At 40.1% G+C, this 17,484-nt stretch overlaps 1 protein-coding gene across 2 annotated transcripts in view; it reads right to left on the minus strand.

Moving 5' to 3' along the window:
- kdrl (kinase insert domain receptor like) overlaps nucleotides 1–17,484 on the minus strand; it is a 509,442-nt gene that overhangs the window by 312,756 nt on the left and 179,202 nt on the right. The window contains exon 30 of one of the 2 annotated variants that reach the window (XR_013497644.1): nucleotides 8,743–13,605. Coding sequence is in view for 1 of the 2 variants with exons in the window: in XM_078211338.1 (XP_078067464.1) it covers nucleotides 13,392–13,605 (214 nt within the window). In the remaining variant the exon portion in view is untranslated. Of the gene's footprint in view, nucleotides 1–7,323; nucleotides 13,606–17,484 lie in introns of those variants that run through there. The other variant, XM_078211338.1, reaches the window with a different exon arrangement.

Here is a 17,484-nt window from a genome sequence, read left to right on the forward strand (position 1 = left end):
ATGACAGTAGCTTTGCCTTGGGGTTAATATTATTGGATTTTTTAGAGTTAACCATCTGTGAGGATTGTTGCCTAAAGGGCAAGTAGGAAGTCTTCTTGAGGGAGTTGTTTTATTGAAATGAAATTAACAGTGTAAATATAATCTTGTGTACTTAAGTTTTCTTTTCTTAATAAATGTTTTAATTTAATGTTTGAAATCCCAAAAGTGTTACTGCAATTTGTGGCTTCTGAATTCAGTATACTTGTATTCTTGTGATCAGAATACAAAAAGAAAGAATTATGAGTAGTGGGCCAAGTTTCCCTTTGGAATGTGGTTTGTGAAACAATTAAAATCTGCTGGATCATAACATTGTTGTCGTAGATGCGCCTGCATTAAGATACCCAAGAAGTGAGCGGCAGCATCTTCACAGAGTGTCTAACATGGAAGTATTCAGTTTCCAGTTATTAACATTCCTTGTCTTGATGAGCAACCCATCATGGCATCAGGCCAGGGTAGACTATTGAGTTAATATTTCAGAAATGTGCAGTGACAACCGTCAATTTTAACTCCACATATTTTGCATTTATTATCTGATAGCCAGTAGGTCATTTTTCAGAATCCTATTTCTGTTTATAAGTGATATCCAGATAACATGTATTTAAAAATGAATTCCTGCCTAAGGTGCATGGACAATACAATAGAGCACAGGAAACAGTATCAGCAAAACATAGTCAAGGGGCACGTTCTTACTGTCCATTCACAGCACGCTCCCGTTGCAGCAAAGATGGAGATTTTGGCAACAAGCCAAATCTCCGTTCACTGTAGTGGGATGGGATAATCCTACTGGCATGAAGTCAGAAAATTCCGGCCAAGACATCTATTTTGACATCCTGCATATTTTACCTCTTGACTATTTTGTCAGCCCCTAATAAAATGCAGTCTTCTTTTTGAGGTTTATAAGTTAAGCTACTAACTGGTCCAGAGGCAAGATTCTGGACTGTGTTGTGAGGTGATTTTGCAGCAAACAGAGGAAGTGGATCCAGAGTGCTAGCCTGCACTAACCTGTCACTGAGTACTCTGAAAGAGAGTTAGCCTCTCGTGGTTTACTAATAAAGCTTGGACGAATAGCACAGTCACTGGGGACAACAGTTCTACCACCTCAATAAACCTAGAAGTGAATGCTGAAATGGATAGAAGGCAATGTTTCAGCCAGTTAAGCTCTAGTAGTGCCCTTGTTCATACTTCTTGCCATTGAAATTCTCTAAACTGGGGCAAAAAGCATGTATTTTAATTGTGAGAAAGCATGCATTTCATATTGGACAAACATAAACCATACTGGCAGATGTAGATTTCCCAATCATTTGAACTGGGAGATTTGAACACACGTTGAAGGGTTCCCATGGATGTCAGATGCCTGGCTGACCAAAAAACGTAAAACAACAAAAAGTGCTGTGCAAAATTGAAATAACCACAATTTGTCCAAGCATTAGACAAATGCAAACAACAAATTCGATTAAACTGTACTCAGCATATTTATGTCCAAGATTTATTAACAGGATAAGATCAGTTAAGTCACTCAATTCCCATTTTACAAAAGCTGAAATCCAAGAATCCGATGAAAGTTCTATCAGATAGTCCTGTGAGAGGGGTCTACTTATGTCACACGCAGCTGTAAGCAGACATTGTTCCCTCATACATCATATTCAACTCCCAAATCCAATACATTATATCATTCTGGTTTCCTTAGAAACTTGGAATAAGCTGGAAGTAGAAAAGGGGAACAGGTTTAAATCACTTTAACAGGATATATTGAAGAGAAGTGGAATGCACTGAAGCAATAAGAACTAATCTACCAGATCAAGTAAACATCTGCTACACATCTGCCATTCATTCTGAGCTAGTGGTGCATTAAAAAACATACTTTCAATGACTTTTATTTTAACTGAGTGCCAGTTTTTTGTTATCTGTTTTGGTTAAGGGCTTATTTTTATTGTGTTCTCATCAACACTTTGTTAACTTCTTGCCTTGTTCCCAGCTGTGACCAATAAAATTGCAAACTTTACCGGAAGCATCTAATAATGGAATCAGCTGTAAGGAACTGCACAGCACTCACCTGTTCCCTCTATTTGACACTTCCCCATGTTCCATAGAAGCTATAGAATCCCTACAGTGCAGAAGAAGGCCATTTGGCCCATCGAGTCTGCACCAACAACAATCCCACCAAGGCCTATCCCCGTACCTCATGTATTTGCCCTGCTAATCCTCCTGACACTAAGGGGCAATTGATCACAGCCAATCAACCTAACCCACACACCTTTGGACTGTGGGAGGAAACTGGAGCACTGGAGGAAACCCATGTAGACACGGGGTGAATGTGCAAACTCCACACAGACAGTTATCCGAGGCTGGAATTGAACCCAGGTCCCTGGCACTGTGAGGCAGCAGTGCTAATCACTATGCCACTGTGCCACCCAATCACTGTGTCACTGTGCCGCCCGTGTTGCACAAAAGACATCTGCTTGCATGTGAGAGAATATTCCATAGCGTAATGCATAACTTATGACACTAATGATTCAAATTAAGGTGGGAATTTGAAATTTGGAAACATTGGAGGACGAGGGCCCAAGGTCGATCAACTAAGACAGGAGTGTTGGAAGGAAGAAATAAGGGTTCATCACTCATGGCATGACTCCCAACTCTGGTCCAGATCACAACCACAAGTCTACAATGAGAGCCATACTGCCTAAGCAAAGCATCTGCTAAATGGACTGAAGGAGGCTTGCACAACTCAGCTGAGTAGATATAAAGATTTGTGATAGCATGTTGTAGCAACCTGGCATTTATGAGGGAATAGCCCTTATCGCCACCTGTCATGTTTGAAGCTGAGGAAGTGGAAGAGGAGGAAGCGGAGGAGGATGAAGATGAGGAGTACGGAGAGGAGAAAGGGGTAGTGCAATAGGAATTGAAGGAAGAAGAATGAAAGCTACAATGATGAAAGATCATCATCTTGAAACATTGGACTGGATATTACGGGTATATTGCTCTCCCCTTCTACAGTAAGGGCAGGAACCAGATTAGCAAATTTAAATGCGTATTTAAATATGCCTAGTCAAGCTCGATTCTCCTGGCTCTTGGGATTCTCCGACCCTTGAGCTCAGTGATAACCCGACGAGAATCACTACTGGTTTCCAAAAATGGAGGCCAGATGTGATGGCCAGGTTGGCGGGGGGGGTGGGGGGGGGGGGGGTGGGGGGGGTGGGGGGGGATCTTGGAGGCCATTGAAGCCCCATGGTGGTTAGGAACATGGCTGGGCAGTGCCCAACTGGCAGTACCAACCTGGCAGTGCTAACCTGGCACCCTAGCAGTGCCAAACTGGCAGGGCCAATTGGCGCATTGGCAGTATAAGGGGAAACTGCCAGATGGGCACTGCTAGGTTGGTACTGCCAGATGGGTGCTGCCATGGTGCCAGGGGCAGTGCCAAGGGGGTGGGGCCTGAGGGGGTGGTGCCTGAGGGGTATCATGAGGTGTGGGACATGAAGGACGTGCAGCATGAAGGGAGTCGTGAAAAGGGGACATGAAGGGGGACCTATTGGGAAGGCCCCAATGCCGGTGATCTATGTTGGGGAGGGTGGTGGTAAAACGTGCTTTGAAGGAAGCAGGGTGATGATGTTCTTCAATTTCACCTTGAGATTGTGGCCTCCATTAGAAATCCCTTCGATCTCTGTGAAGCCACGCTTGTCGCCGTGTTTAGGTCGAATCCCTCTCAGAGTCAGTGCAAAACTTGCCTCCTCCCAATAAATGACTACCACACTGGTTTTCTCACCCAACGTGTATACTTTGGGAAAATTCCACCCAGGAAGTCTCCCTTTCCCTCTACACCTTGTTTGTTTATAAATTCAAATTTGTTCGAGTTGAGTTGGCATATTGTACAGTGTGTCTAGACATGGCAAAATGCCAGTCTTTTTGCTCACGCACAGGGAATTGTTGATCTAAATTGTACCTTGTTGCGTGGGTGGAGTGGGGATGGGGGGAGGCCACAAAATGTCTTCATGTTGCATTTCCACAGTGAAAAAGGGAGTTGTTGAAACTCTCTAACCACTCCCTCCCCCCACACCACCCTAGTATCATAGCAAAGATGTTGATTTAATATTGAATATTGTAATTGTTACTAGGTCTGCTTTTAAAAGCAGAGAATAAGTTACAAATGGGAATGATTTTGAGGCCTGCCGAACTGGTTTTGGCATCCTCATTTTATATGCATCTTCTGCTGACAGTTTCCTACTTAGCACCATTCTGCTGGCTACTCAAGAATGGATGAGGGAAACCCAATGACATCCATGTATCGTGTCCCCTGTCTCTTAACTCAGGCAGACTTGACTGTGGGAGACTTGACCAAATGTAGTGGTGCTGATCAACTTGAAGTCAAGTGGGAGAAATGAAACTCAAATCTTAGTTTTAGATAATGAATCTGGACAGTCTCAAGGGTGTATCAATGCAAGATAATTTTAGTATGGCACGGTGGCACAGTGGTTAGCATTGCTGCCTCACAGCGCCAGGGACCCGGCCTGGGTCACTGTCTGTGCGGAGTCTGCATGTTCTCCCCGTGTCTGCATGGACTTCCTCCAGATGCTCCGAGTTCCTCCCATTGTCCAAAAGATGTGCTGGTTAGGCATACTGACCATGCTAAATTCTCCCTCAGTGTACCCAAACAGGCGCTAGGGTGTTCAGTAACTTCACAGCAGTGTTAATGTCAGCCTACTTGTGACACAAATGAATAAATAAATAATGACAACAATTATAAATCAGCTAGATGTAGATTTGTTATAAAAGGATAAAGATAGAACAAGTTTTAATTGTGGCAAGCCCAGTTTTACTAAGTTGAGATGTGATTCATTGGCAAAAGTGGAATGAAAATAGCTATTTGCAGATAAATCAGTATCCGAGTAGTGGGAAGCAGTCAAGGAGGAGCTAAAGAGGTTTCAGGCAATAATGTTCTCATGAAGAAAATGGGTTGGATTTTCTTCAAGTCGGGATGACTCGGGAACCCTTTAAAAGTTGTGGATTCCGGGATTTCTAACCCCATTCCTGCATTCTTTTGATTCTTCACATGGGCTGGTTCAAGCCATGAGGCCACACCCTACACTCCACCCCTGGTTGGCCCCATTGCTGGGACATGCATGTCCTAATTCTCTGCAATGTTCATGGAGTCAGGCCAGCTTTTCAAAAAGTCGTGGTTCACGGAACTTCAAAGATGTGAGCCATTGTATGCACGAGAGAACCATGTGAAAGATAAGATCAAAAGGTCCTCCTTATTCCTCCCATGCCAAGAGTATAGCCTCCCTCTTAGTCCCCCAAACACCCTCTATAGCCCCTTACATCTCACATCCCCATGCTGAGCTATGCCTCCCAAACAAACTTTATGGCTCCTCATGTCCCTCCTGTCAAGCTATGGCACTTAAAGGCCCATTCACACGTGGTACACTGTATAGAACCAATAAATCATATAGTAACAGCAGGATTTGTAAAAACAAACATAAGAACTAGGAGCAGGAGCAGGAGTAGGCCATCTGGCCTCTCGAGCCTGCCCCGCCATTCAATAAGATTACGGCTAATCTTTTCGTGAACTCAGCTCCACTTACCACCCACTCACCATAACCCTTGATTCCATTACTGTTCAAAAATTTATCTACCCTTGCCTTAAAAACATTCAATGAGGTAGCCTCAACTGCTTCACTGGGCAGGGAATTCCATAGATTCACAACCCTCTGGGTGAAAAAGTTCCTCTTCAACTCAGTCCTAAATCTACTCCCCCTTATTTTGAGGCCATGCCTCCTAGTCCTAGTTTCACCTGCTGGTGGAAACAACCTCCCTGACAAACTGTCATTTATTGATAACTTTCCACTTTCTTAAAAAACTCATTTTTACTACAGCTCAATAGACGTGTCATTCATCCAGACCCTTTAAAGTACCAATAGTCAAAACTGCAAGCAGCTGGAACATGTTTATCTTGGGTAAGTAAATATTGTGAAATTGAGAGCATGGATTGGAGTGCCAGAGCTGTCAATGAAGCAATGTTTTCCTGGTGCTCATCTGTTTCAACAGGTAAATTGATTTATGTATGCTTGTTTCAAAGTCCAGCAATCCATTTGGGTATTAATAGAAACAGAGATAGACTGGATAAGATGATGAATTTGACGTAACAGAGAGGTCAATAAAGAGATGTATAATCCTGAACACAACAAATCTGACATGGATCTTGCCTGTCAGATGGAGAGCCGGGAGTAAACCTGTGCTACCTAGATCCACCGAACCACATTGCAATCAGGCAGCGGTGAGATCATTGGTGGGCCTTCCTCTAGATTCAGGCCCCTAGGGGCAGATGAACTGCCGGCCACCCAGAGGCTGGCAGCTGCTGTGTTCAGCAGTGCCACAGAGGAAACTGTGGCTGCTGCCAGATGAACAGCGCCTTGAGTCCTGTGATTGTGGAGCAACCTAGGACATTGGTAAATAATGACAGCGGCGGCAGGGGGTGGGGGGGAGGGGGAGGGGGAGGGGGAGGGGGTGCAGCTGCAGAGTTGGGGTCATGGGAGGAAGATGCAAGGGGTTTTCAGCAGGCCTTCACCGGCTGGGTAGCAGCTGTCGTGCATGCTACATGGCGACAAGCCCACTGCCAACTAGCTTAATCCCAGTGGCGACAGGATGGTGCCCTTAGGTTGACCTCAATTGGCCACTTAAGGACTTCAATTTGCAGCAAGGCTGAAAGATCATAGAATTCCGAGAATGCAAAAGGAGGTCATTCAGCCCATCGAGTCTGCACCGACTCCCCGACAGATTATTATCCAAGCCCACACCTGCCCTATCCCCGTAACCCCAAACATTTATCCCGTTAATCCCCCTAATTTACAAATCTTGGGACATTAAGGGGCAATTTAGCATGGCAATCCACCTAACCTCCACATCTTTGAACTGTGGGAAGAAACCAGAGCACCCTGAAGAAACCCACGCAGACACGGGGAGAACATGCAAACTCCACACAGACGGTCACCCAAGGCCAGAATCAAACTCATGTCCTTAGCGGTGTAAGGCAACAGTGCTAACCACTGGGCCACCTTATCGACCCTGGGCTTTCTGCCCAGAGCTTCATATGAGCAGAGTCAGGAAGGTGGTGGGGTTCTGGCACGCCAGTATCTTGTCTTAGTACATGCCTTCCCACCTCCAAGCTCACTACCCGCGAGAACACACAATTCAACCCATGGTCTTAACGTCACATTGCAGTGCCATTGAGGGATCTTTCTTCTGAATTAATGACAGCATTAAAAAAAAGCATCACAGAACAAACAAAACTATAAATATATGTAAACTTTATTTTTTTGTTAATAGCTCCAGTAGCGCTTAGGCTATATGAAATACAGGGGTTCTCCAGTGCATACATTCTTACACAGATAATACATTGACATTGCTTATTACTTTCCCGCAGAATAAATGGCAGTTCTCTGCTGTTGCTTAAGAAAAGAAATAATCAAAAAAGAGTTTGTATGAGCACTTTAAAACAAGTGGTTCTTAGAGAAAGAAGTTGCTTTGACATGAATAGATAGCCATCTTTAATACAAAGGATTAGCCTGCCCTGCAAGCATTAGAGTAGAATTTGGAAACAAACCTTTAACTCTGCATCACATTTCAGTTCAAAAGTAAAGATAAACTAGAGTGTCAAAAAGAACTTTGAGTTATGAGTTTGAGAGCTTATAATGCATACATCAAGCTTTAGAATAGTCTGTTTCTCTGTGGAATGCTTGTGTTCCTTATTCAAAATCTGTCAGTAAAATCCACAAAAGAGGAACATTTTTGAGAACTGTTTGAGGGCTACATTAGCTTCCTGAACATTTGTTAGGCAGTGTTTTGTCATTTGTTATTGTGTTAATATTAGTTTTCTCTGACAATATAATGTTATTTTAAAAAGTTCTTCCGTGTGCAAAATTGAAAGAGGAAAACAATCTCACATACCAATGCATTGCAAATTTTCCAGTTTCATGCCTGCCCGAATTTTCATTTTTAACAGAAAGCTGGTGTCTAGCAATCCACTCGATCACTCCTATAAGTTGTCCTATATTTGCAGGCAGCTTGTGAGTGGTGTCTATAAAATATAAACACCAATCACAACACCATGCCTGAATAAATGGGAATCACCCTCTGCTTGAATAGACCTCAGCTGACACTTATAAAAATTCATTGCCAAATGCTCTCAAATAATCCCACATTATACCTTCCACTTATAACTGCCATCTCCTGCAACTCTCCTAAGGGATGTCGGGGAGTATTTCAATCACCAACTTGATACAATTCCTTAGTATTAAAAGTTCAATTTAATTGGTAACAATTACTTCTAATAAGTGCATGGCATTAGAAGTAAATTCTAATTTTGAGGGTTTTGATCCCAATCTTTGCTAACTCTCCTATACTATATAACCACTTCTTTGATGCCTGACAACTCAATGGACAGGAGAGAATCCATGAGGAGACATTCTATGCACATAAGAGTACATAAGGACATACAAAATCGGAACCGAATTAGACCATTTGGCCCCTCGAGCCTACTCCTCCAATTGATAAGATAATGGCTGATCTATTTGTGTTTCAAATTCCACATTCCCATCTATCTCTGATATCTCTTTGATTCCCTTGCTTAACAAAAATCCATCTACCTCTGCTTTAAAAATATTCAATGATCTTGATTCCACTGCCTTCTGAGTCTCAAAATTGTACAACCCTCTGGGAGAAAAAAAATTCCTTATCTCTGTCCAGTAAGGGTGACCCCTAATTTTAAAACAGTTCTAGACTATACATCTCTTATCATTGCTGTAGAAGAAGTTGTTAATGCATTGCTCACTAGTATTAGCAGAAGGGAAATCAATAGGATGAAAAATTTACAGGAATGATCTATTTGAATTTTAGGGTTTTGTACTTGAACATTTCATTGGAATTAAAATGAAAGCTGCCTCATTCTTTAATTGTGCCATTATAACTGCCCTACTTGGGTAGTTGCAAAATTTTGATGCACTGTGATTTGTGTATGTGTATTAAGTGAAGTCTCATTGGGAACAATCTTAAAACATTGAAAATGGCTGAAGATTGAAGATGGCCATAACATTTTAAACTCTTGTGCATTTACTCAGATCTTTCACTGTACATCTCTGTAACACATTTATTTTAATTCCAGAACATTGGAAATATTGGTGCTGGCAAACTAGACATGAAACATCACCATCTCGGATACTGGCCATTACATTCTGCAAAAACGCTGCACAGATAAAAAGATATAAGATAATAAAAATATTACAGGCTAATTCATGGATTGAGCAATTTAAAGAAACAATAAAACTTGCAAGTTTGTTACTGGTGTTTTGCATGTATAAAATAATTAATATCAGCTGTTTTGCAGACAAAATTCATTTGTCACATTTTGACACCACATACCTCCCTTATATAAATGTTATTTGCCTATCAAATCTTAGTCATTGCTCGTTACCTAATGCAAAATAAACACATTTCCAGTTAATTGTACATGAACAAAATCAAGCTACAAATAAGTGTAATTGAACAGTTAGGATAATTGATGACTGGTAGGAATTCAATCGAGTCCTGACGCCATCCACACTTGCGATGAGAACATTTGAGTATTCATGGACATCATCAGGACTACAAGTTCAAATTACTGCCTAAAGTCACTCCCAGACATTGGATATTTTTATATTATATAGTCTCTCCTAGATATTTTTTTATATTATATAGTCTCTAGCCTTTGTTTTAAAATAAAAATTCTGAATAAGGAATTAAGATAAAAAGTAAGCCCTGCAACAAGAAAAGGCCAGCTGACCTGTCGCCTTCACTCCATCTTGAGCCCATGTTTGATTATTTGATCATGGTCATGCACCACCACTTCTCTACAATCTTTTGATATCCTACTTTATAGTCTTGAAAGTATATTGTGTGAAAATAGTGCACTAATGCTTGATGGATTTCTCTTCCCTGCCCACTATTTCAACAGTATCAGTAATCTATTTAAAGTGGTGGTAGAGAAATCTCAACTTCAATTTCAATGCATTTTGTTAAGATAAGGATATCAAAACATTATAGAACAAAGCTGGTTAATTGGTGCTGAGGTACAGAGCAGCCAGGCTCGAGGGGTTGAATGATCAACTCCTGTTCTTAAATTCTATTGTGCTGCTTTCTTATAATTTAATTTCAAGGCAAAATTCCTCATTCTAAATTTATAGTGCTGCTAATTTCTCTCTACGTACAGTTCTATTTGGCCATGATATGTGGATGGGACAAATATGAACGAGATGATAAAGGTAATAGAAGACTAGAAAATATATATGAGATGATACGATGTCGGATACTTTTAATTCTTATACTTCAATATTGAATAACTGGATTTGTGACTATACACTATATAACACAACAATACTGGGCATCTTTCTATATTTGTAACATTCACAGTAGACCCATTGGAATCTGACCTATTTGAATCATTCATAGGACAACCAAAGGGATTTACAGCATTCTGGGACTTTCAGTGAATAATAACCATTTTCTTGATATTGTTTCCTCATATTCCAGAGTTCATTTAAAGAAGTGTAAATTCACAGTAGGCAAAATGTTCCCTGTTTTATGCCACAGCATTCCTTTTCTAACTTATTTAAGAAAAAAGCCATTCGCAATCTGTCATCGAGGGACATGAATATACTTGGAATGGTTTAGACAGTTAATTGCTTTTTATTTGCTACAACAAATATCTGTGCATGATCTAGAAAAAGGGATACAGCAAAATAAGATTACCTGAGACCTTTTTCATTCGAATTACAATTATTGATATAAAGGCAGAGAATAATTACAGCCATAACAGTTCTTCCTGGACTTTCCGAATACGTCTTTTGCCAACATTCTGATTGATGATAAACTAGGAAGATGTTAAAGTCTGACTGTTTTATAAAATATATAAATTCAGTATTAGAAATATTGTAATGAGATAACTGGCTAATTTGAAATATTGAAATTACTTTTGCTTCAGTCACTATAGTTTCGATATTTTGTTTTGCTGTTTTATGAAATTCAGCATTGGAGTTATGTTAATTTCACCAAATGCAGTTGAATAAGTAAGTTTTTAAAAAAAAAACTGTAATTTGTAGAATATTAGAAAATGAATAAAACCAATCTGCTTAACACATTCAGATTTAAAACATCTCTGAGCATGGAAAAGTGTTGGGGTAATTTGCATTTAAATAGTTGTGATGATGCTTGACCCCCCACCACTGCCAACACACAAGAGGAAAACTGAGATTTAAAAAAAAATTCTGACATCAAATGCAACCGATATTTAAAACTATGTGAAGGAAATATTATAATAGTGTACTTTCATTATTTAAAGTTACTGACCAATAATGACATTCACTTAAGCGGGAGGTGGGAGTAGGGTGCAGTTTGGAGTGTAAAATTCAAATTTTACATTATCCTGACAAAATAGTCTGAGTTTGTAAAGTAATTGAATTTGTATTTTATATTATTGATGATCAATCTCATTCCTGCTGTTTTGAAGCTGTATTATCCCTGAAAATTAGCTATTTACATTTCTAAAAACATTTTTTTCAGATTAAAATATTGTTTCTGGAGCATTTGACACATTCATCACATTTAAGAGTTCAGGACCATCTCCTTGTTAAAATATGTAACTACTCTACTCAACATTGTAGATAGAAATAATGTGCCCCTGCCTAATGAGTGTGTGTAGTATGGCATTAAGTTGTGTCCAGTTGGAGCTGCCTCATTCAGTGTAACTAGAAGGGTTGGGGCTGGGGATATGAGTGAATTATTGTGCAAAACTTATACTCGTTTTCATGATATTAGAACAAGTCAGTTATTATTGAGGGTATGATAGCAATTCTGTACGTGTTTGGTAGGGCAGAGGTTTCAGGAAAAGCCTCAACACAAAATTCATGAAGAATGTGTGAAGAACAAGCATTAATAGAAAAGAAAAGCTCTTTTGAATGCTAATTTTGTTTGGAAAACCATCAAAATGTGGATATATAATAGCGGAGACATCCTTAAAATGAAATAATCCTACAGTTTTTATGGCTCTAGTTTCCACGGCTTTCAGTTAGATGCAGAATAATCAAATTTTAATTGTCTTCTGCAACTATTTAAAATTCATCATGCCTGGAGCAGCATAATGATATGTTCAGCTTGTCTACCCACACTGGTGCAGGGTCAATTTGAACAGAGTTTGTGATGAGCAAAAGGTTCTTTCACTGCTTTTCAATTAGCCACCTTCTTTTTGCTCCCCCCCACCATCTTATATTCTCCTCAATAAATTGTCACACCCATTGCCTTCACTAAAATCAGAAAAACTAAGCCACACCGTTTTTGTGAATACAATTTTTCTAGACAGCTTGCTGCTCCTTATTATGGGATGGACCACTCATTTCTGTGAGGTGTATTTCATTTGGAGGCTCGACTCAAATTCACCCGGCTGAAACATGCAAGTCCTGGGAATTGAGCTCACAACTTTATGTTAAGGACCTAAGGCGACATACAACGTTGTCTTATAATGTACACAAACAGTATTCAGCATCTCACTGACAGCGGTTAAAGTATGGGAAATTTTACTTGACAGTTAGAGTTAAGCAATTAGGAGAAGGGACAAAACTAGGTCATAACTTCTGGTGGGATTATCACAGAATGATAGCAACACTTTTGATCGCCTCCTGACTGGACTGTGTGAGAGCTGAACATTGGGAAATATGAACAAACATTAATTTGAACAAGGGATTAAAAACATTCACGTAAAAATACTGCAGATGGTAAAATAAAAACAGAAAAGACTGGAAACAAGAAACAGGTCAGTCAGCATCTGTGGAGAGAATAGGTTCCAGGCACTGACCCTTCTTTAGGACAGTCAGTTAGTAAAACAGTTGTTAGAAATAGGTTTTATACTCATAAGACTAATGTTTTACATTGACATTTCCATATTAACTGGGATATTTCGGACATGTTTGGACCATTTTACTGATACAATTTGATTTACTTGACTACCCACCACAGTTGTGAGATTACCAGCTATACCTGCAGTCACTCAGCACTGGAGTAACAGCGATACAGTGTGAGGTTTTTCACTGCCTGGGGCTTTTCAGAACATTACCTGCGGGCATACTATGTACTGGGTGAATGGTGGGGTTTTACCATAAGTATTTAATGTGATATTTAATCACACCCATGATTAAATGGATCTCTCTATATCCCTTAAACCAAGAAAGAGTTTGGTTTGCAATATTCAGGATATTGCGCTGTTGTACATTTCTCATTCAGAAGCTGCGCAGACAATTGTGGTGTGGCGGTAGCATTTGGAAAGTTCAGTTTATTCACACTGGCGGTGTGGTGTAGCGAATGACAGAGTTGTAATCTGGTGGTGGGCTGTGGCATTCCAAAGTTTGATCCATAGTTAAAAGGATTGAATCTTCCAGTGCAAAATCCAGGCCTTCATCTTCTGTGGCACACACAGCAGGCTGGAGTGGGTTAGTGTGGTTCTCAGACTCAGACAGCACAGACTCTTTGCTTTTACTTACAACCCTCATTCTGTTTTAAGAAAGAAAAAAAGAAAGAAAAGCAATTAATTTTGATTAAATATTTCTACTGGAGCTTACTGAAGAGAGGTAGTGTTGAATAGGCCTTGTCAAAAATAAGCATCGAAGAAAGAATTGCTACAATTTATTTTAGATAAATTCTAAAATCAAAGTTCATGGTTCTATGGGATATTTCTTAGATATGCCTTTAAGTGATTCAAATGGAAGGATCAATTCATTGATCATCGCTTTCCAGCAAGAATTTAAAGCCAAAGAGAGTCAGTGCAACGTTGTAGCAGCCCTCTCTCCAACATACACTTCATTCAAATACAGCTCCTTGCTGGTACTATGGAACTGGTGAATTTATTCACTAATTATTGAGTTCAATGATTGTTATGATGGCAAATGTAGCAGCTGTTTGACACACAGAAATAAATCACAAATAGTGAGGTGAATGACCAGTTAATAGACGGAATTTTCCAACCATTCATGCCAGCGGGTTTTTCCATACTGCTGTAGTGAATGGAGATTTGGCTTCCCGCCAAGCTCTTCATCTTCACTGCAGCGGGAGCGTAGTGTAAACGGGCGGTAAGATCGTGCCCAATAAATTTAAATGATATTGTTTGGAGAAATATTTTGTTTAATTTAATGTTCACAGTTATGCACTGGCAAGCCAATGTAATGGTTGACATGCTAAATGACACCATAAAGATGTTATAGCTATGCTTTGTATGTATTTATGCTGCCAGAGATACTGATTTTCGTTGAGATTCGATGATTCAGCAGCCATTTAAAAATGGCGGCCAAGACCAGTTTTCAGAGTTCCCAACCCCTTTCCCAGGGTTTCTGATTTCAGGAGTCCTTTTTAAAGTTTTGGGCTTGTTTGGGTTGTGAACCCATAATCTACATACCTGACCTCGCCATCTCCATTTATGGGATAAGCATGTCCTAGTTCTCTGCAATTATCGTCAAGTCAGGCCAGGTGCTCAATGAGTCATGGTTCACAGCAGCTCAGAGCTGTTGTGAACCATAGTCTGCAGAAGGGGGCCATTTAAAAGGTAAGTCAAAAAGTCCTCCTCATGTTTCTCCCCGAACAATCCCTATTGTTCCTCATTCCCTCCTTGCCCATTCATCCACGATGTACATTATATACCCAATGAAACCTACAATGTGTAAAAAAAAGCTTTAAAAACATTAATTGATAACTTTGCTCTCTCTTAAAAAAAATCCTTTTTACTACAGCCCAATAAAAGTCTCAATCATCCAGACCCTTTAAAGTATTTATAGCTGAAATTGCAAGCACTTGAAACCTCTTAACTCGTGTAATAAACATTGTTAAATTGACATCACAATGATGTCAATTGGGCTAGTGGGCTAACGAATGGCAGATGGAGTTTAATTTAGATAAATATGAGGTGATGCATTTTGGTAGATTGAACCAGGGCAGGACTTACTCAGGTAATGGTAGGGCGTTGGGGAGAGTTACAGAGCAAAGAGATCTAGGGGTACAGCTTCATAGCTCCTTGAAAGTGGAGTCACAGGTGGACAGAGTGGTGAAGAAAGCATTCAGCATGCTTGGTTTCATTGGTCAGAACATTGAATACAGGAGTTGAGATGTCTTGTTGAAGTTGTACAAGACATTGGTAAAGCCACACTTGGAATACTGTGTACAGTTCTGGTCACCCTATTATAGAAAGGATATTATTAAACTAGAAAGAGTGCAGAAGAGATATAGTAGGATGCTACCGGGACTTGATGGTTTGAATTACAAGGAGAAGCTGGATAGACTGGGACTTTTTTCTTTGGAGCGTAGAAGGCTGAGGGGTGACCTTATAGAGGTCTATAAAATAATGAGGGGCATAGATCAGCTAGATAGTCAATATTTTTTCCCAAAGGTAGGGGGATCTAATACTAGAGGGCATAGGTTTAAGGTGAGAGAGGAGAGATACAAAAGAGTCCAGAGGGGCAATTTTTTCACACAGAGGGTGGTAAGTGTCTGGAACAAGCTGCCAGAGGTAGTAGTAGAGGCGGGTGCAACTTTGTCTTTTAAAAAGCGTTTAGAGGGATATGGGCCAATTGCAGGCAATTGGGACTAGCTTAGGGGTTCAAAAAAAAAGGGCGGCATGGACAAGTTGGGCGGAAGGGCCTGTTTCCATGCTGTAAACCTCTATGATTCTAAGACTCTATGAGAATCCCATTCTTGTGGGCATTTTTTCCTGAGGCAGGTTGGCTGGGACAGGAATTTTTCTGACTCCCACATGCTGCGTTGAATTTGAAAATCCAGGTCATTGTCTTTAGTTGAGGCTGATAATTACTTCAAATCCAAAGCTTCTTCAAACATTATAAAACTGGAACATCAATGCAGTGCACAATGCTGTGCAGCATTATAAAATAATAGAAAAATCCGAAGTTCAGCCAAGACATCTGTAGATAGACTCTTAGCGTAGTCTTTAAGGTAGTGCAAGAATATTGGATAGCCCTCATGTAGATCCAATGGCCAGTCCCAGAGTAATACGACCAAAACCTGAGAGTATTCTCTTTGAAGTGGTTCATGATAAGGTGTGAAGGAGGAACACTTAAAGAATGAGTGCAACCTTTATTAAAGCTTGGAGAAAGGACGGCAAAACAGCCAAACTATAGGTTGTGGATAGGTGTGAAAAAGATCTTCTGAAACTTACACTACATCCTCTCACTTATTGCCCATCCCTTTTTGCCCTTAAGGAGATAGTGGTGAGCTGCCTTCTTGAAACACTGCAGTAGCGATTGATACAACTGAATGGCTTGCTAGGCCATTTCAGAAGATAGTTGAGAGTCAACCACATTGCTGTGGCTCTAGTGTCACATGTGGACCAGATCAGGTAAGGACGGTAGATTTCCTTCCCTAAAGGACATTAGTGAACCAGATGGGTTTTTCCGACAATGGTTTCATGGTCAACAGTAGATTTTTAATTCCAGATATTTTTTATTAAAGTCAAATTTCACCACCTGCCATGGTGGGATTTGAACCTGAGTTCCCAGAACATTAGCTGAGTTTCTGGAATAATAGTCTTGCAATAATACCACAAGGCCATGTCTCCCCTTAATCGCCTGCCCATCACCTAGATTATGTGCTCAGGAGCTTTGAACTCATGACCTTCTGACTTGAGGTAATATCAACCATGCCAATCTGTCAACCGACAAGCTAAAATAGGTGCATTTTTCCTGGAGTTGCAATGATTAACTAGTTGGTAGTCGTAGCTTGTAGTAACTGGCTACTTGCTAACTAGTAGCCAAAAACAAACAGCTAATTTCAATGACATCACAAATGCATTGATGTGTTCACATCAGCTTTTAGAAATGCCTGGCTATGCAGTCAGGCTTGTCATGTAGATTATATTATTGCTGGAAGTAGCTTCAACTGTGTCGGAGTTCACATATCTGACTAAAACCAGATATGAAGCTGAAAAAATGGTTATAGAATTCATTACATTCCAACTTTGCATGCAAATTTGAAATGGCCATCATTTTTGCCAAAAGATATTATTAAAATACATATCCTCTTCATTAAGCTGAAATGAGGAAAAATAGTAACTATTTTCAAATAAAATGGTCATTCATGAAAAGGTGGCATTTTCTTCCTTTGGCAAATTGGGTTTCGTTCAAAGTTCTGTTGACATTCGGCAACTAACTTCTTCTGATTCCCTGTTTTTAATTTCCACGTATTAAAGTTGTCAAGAGAAACAAGAGAAAACACGAAAGTATCTGTGTTTCTTGGAAAATATCCAGATGACTGGAGTGTGAGATAAAAGACATAGCATTAGGGATAGTTGACCACACAATAAGAGATTTTGTGAGCCTAACAGTTTCACAGCCAGTGGTCGAATTGTACTCTGTCCTAAGGGAAGGAATAGCT

The sequence above is a fragment of the Mustelus asterias genome, chromosome 4 (genome assembly GCF_964213995.1).
Source record: "Mustelus asterias chromosome 4, sMusAst1.hap1.1, whole genome shotgun sequence".
Taxonomy (NCBI): Eukaryota; Metazoa; Chordata; class Chondrichthyes; order Carcharhiniformes; family Triakidae; genus Mustelus; species Mustelus asterias.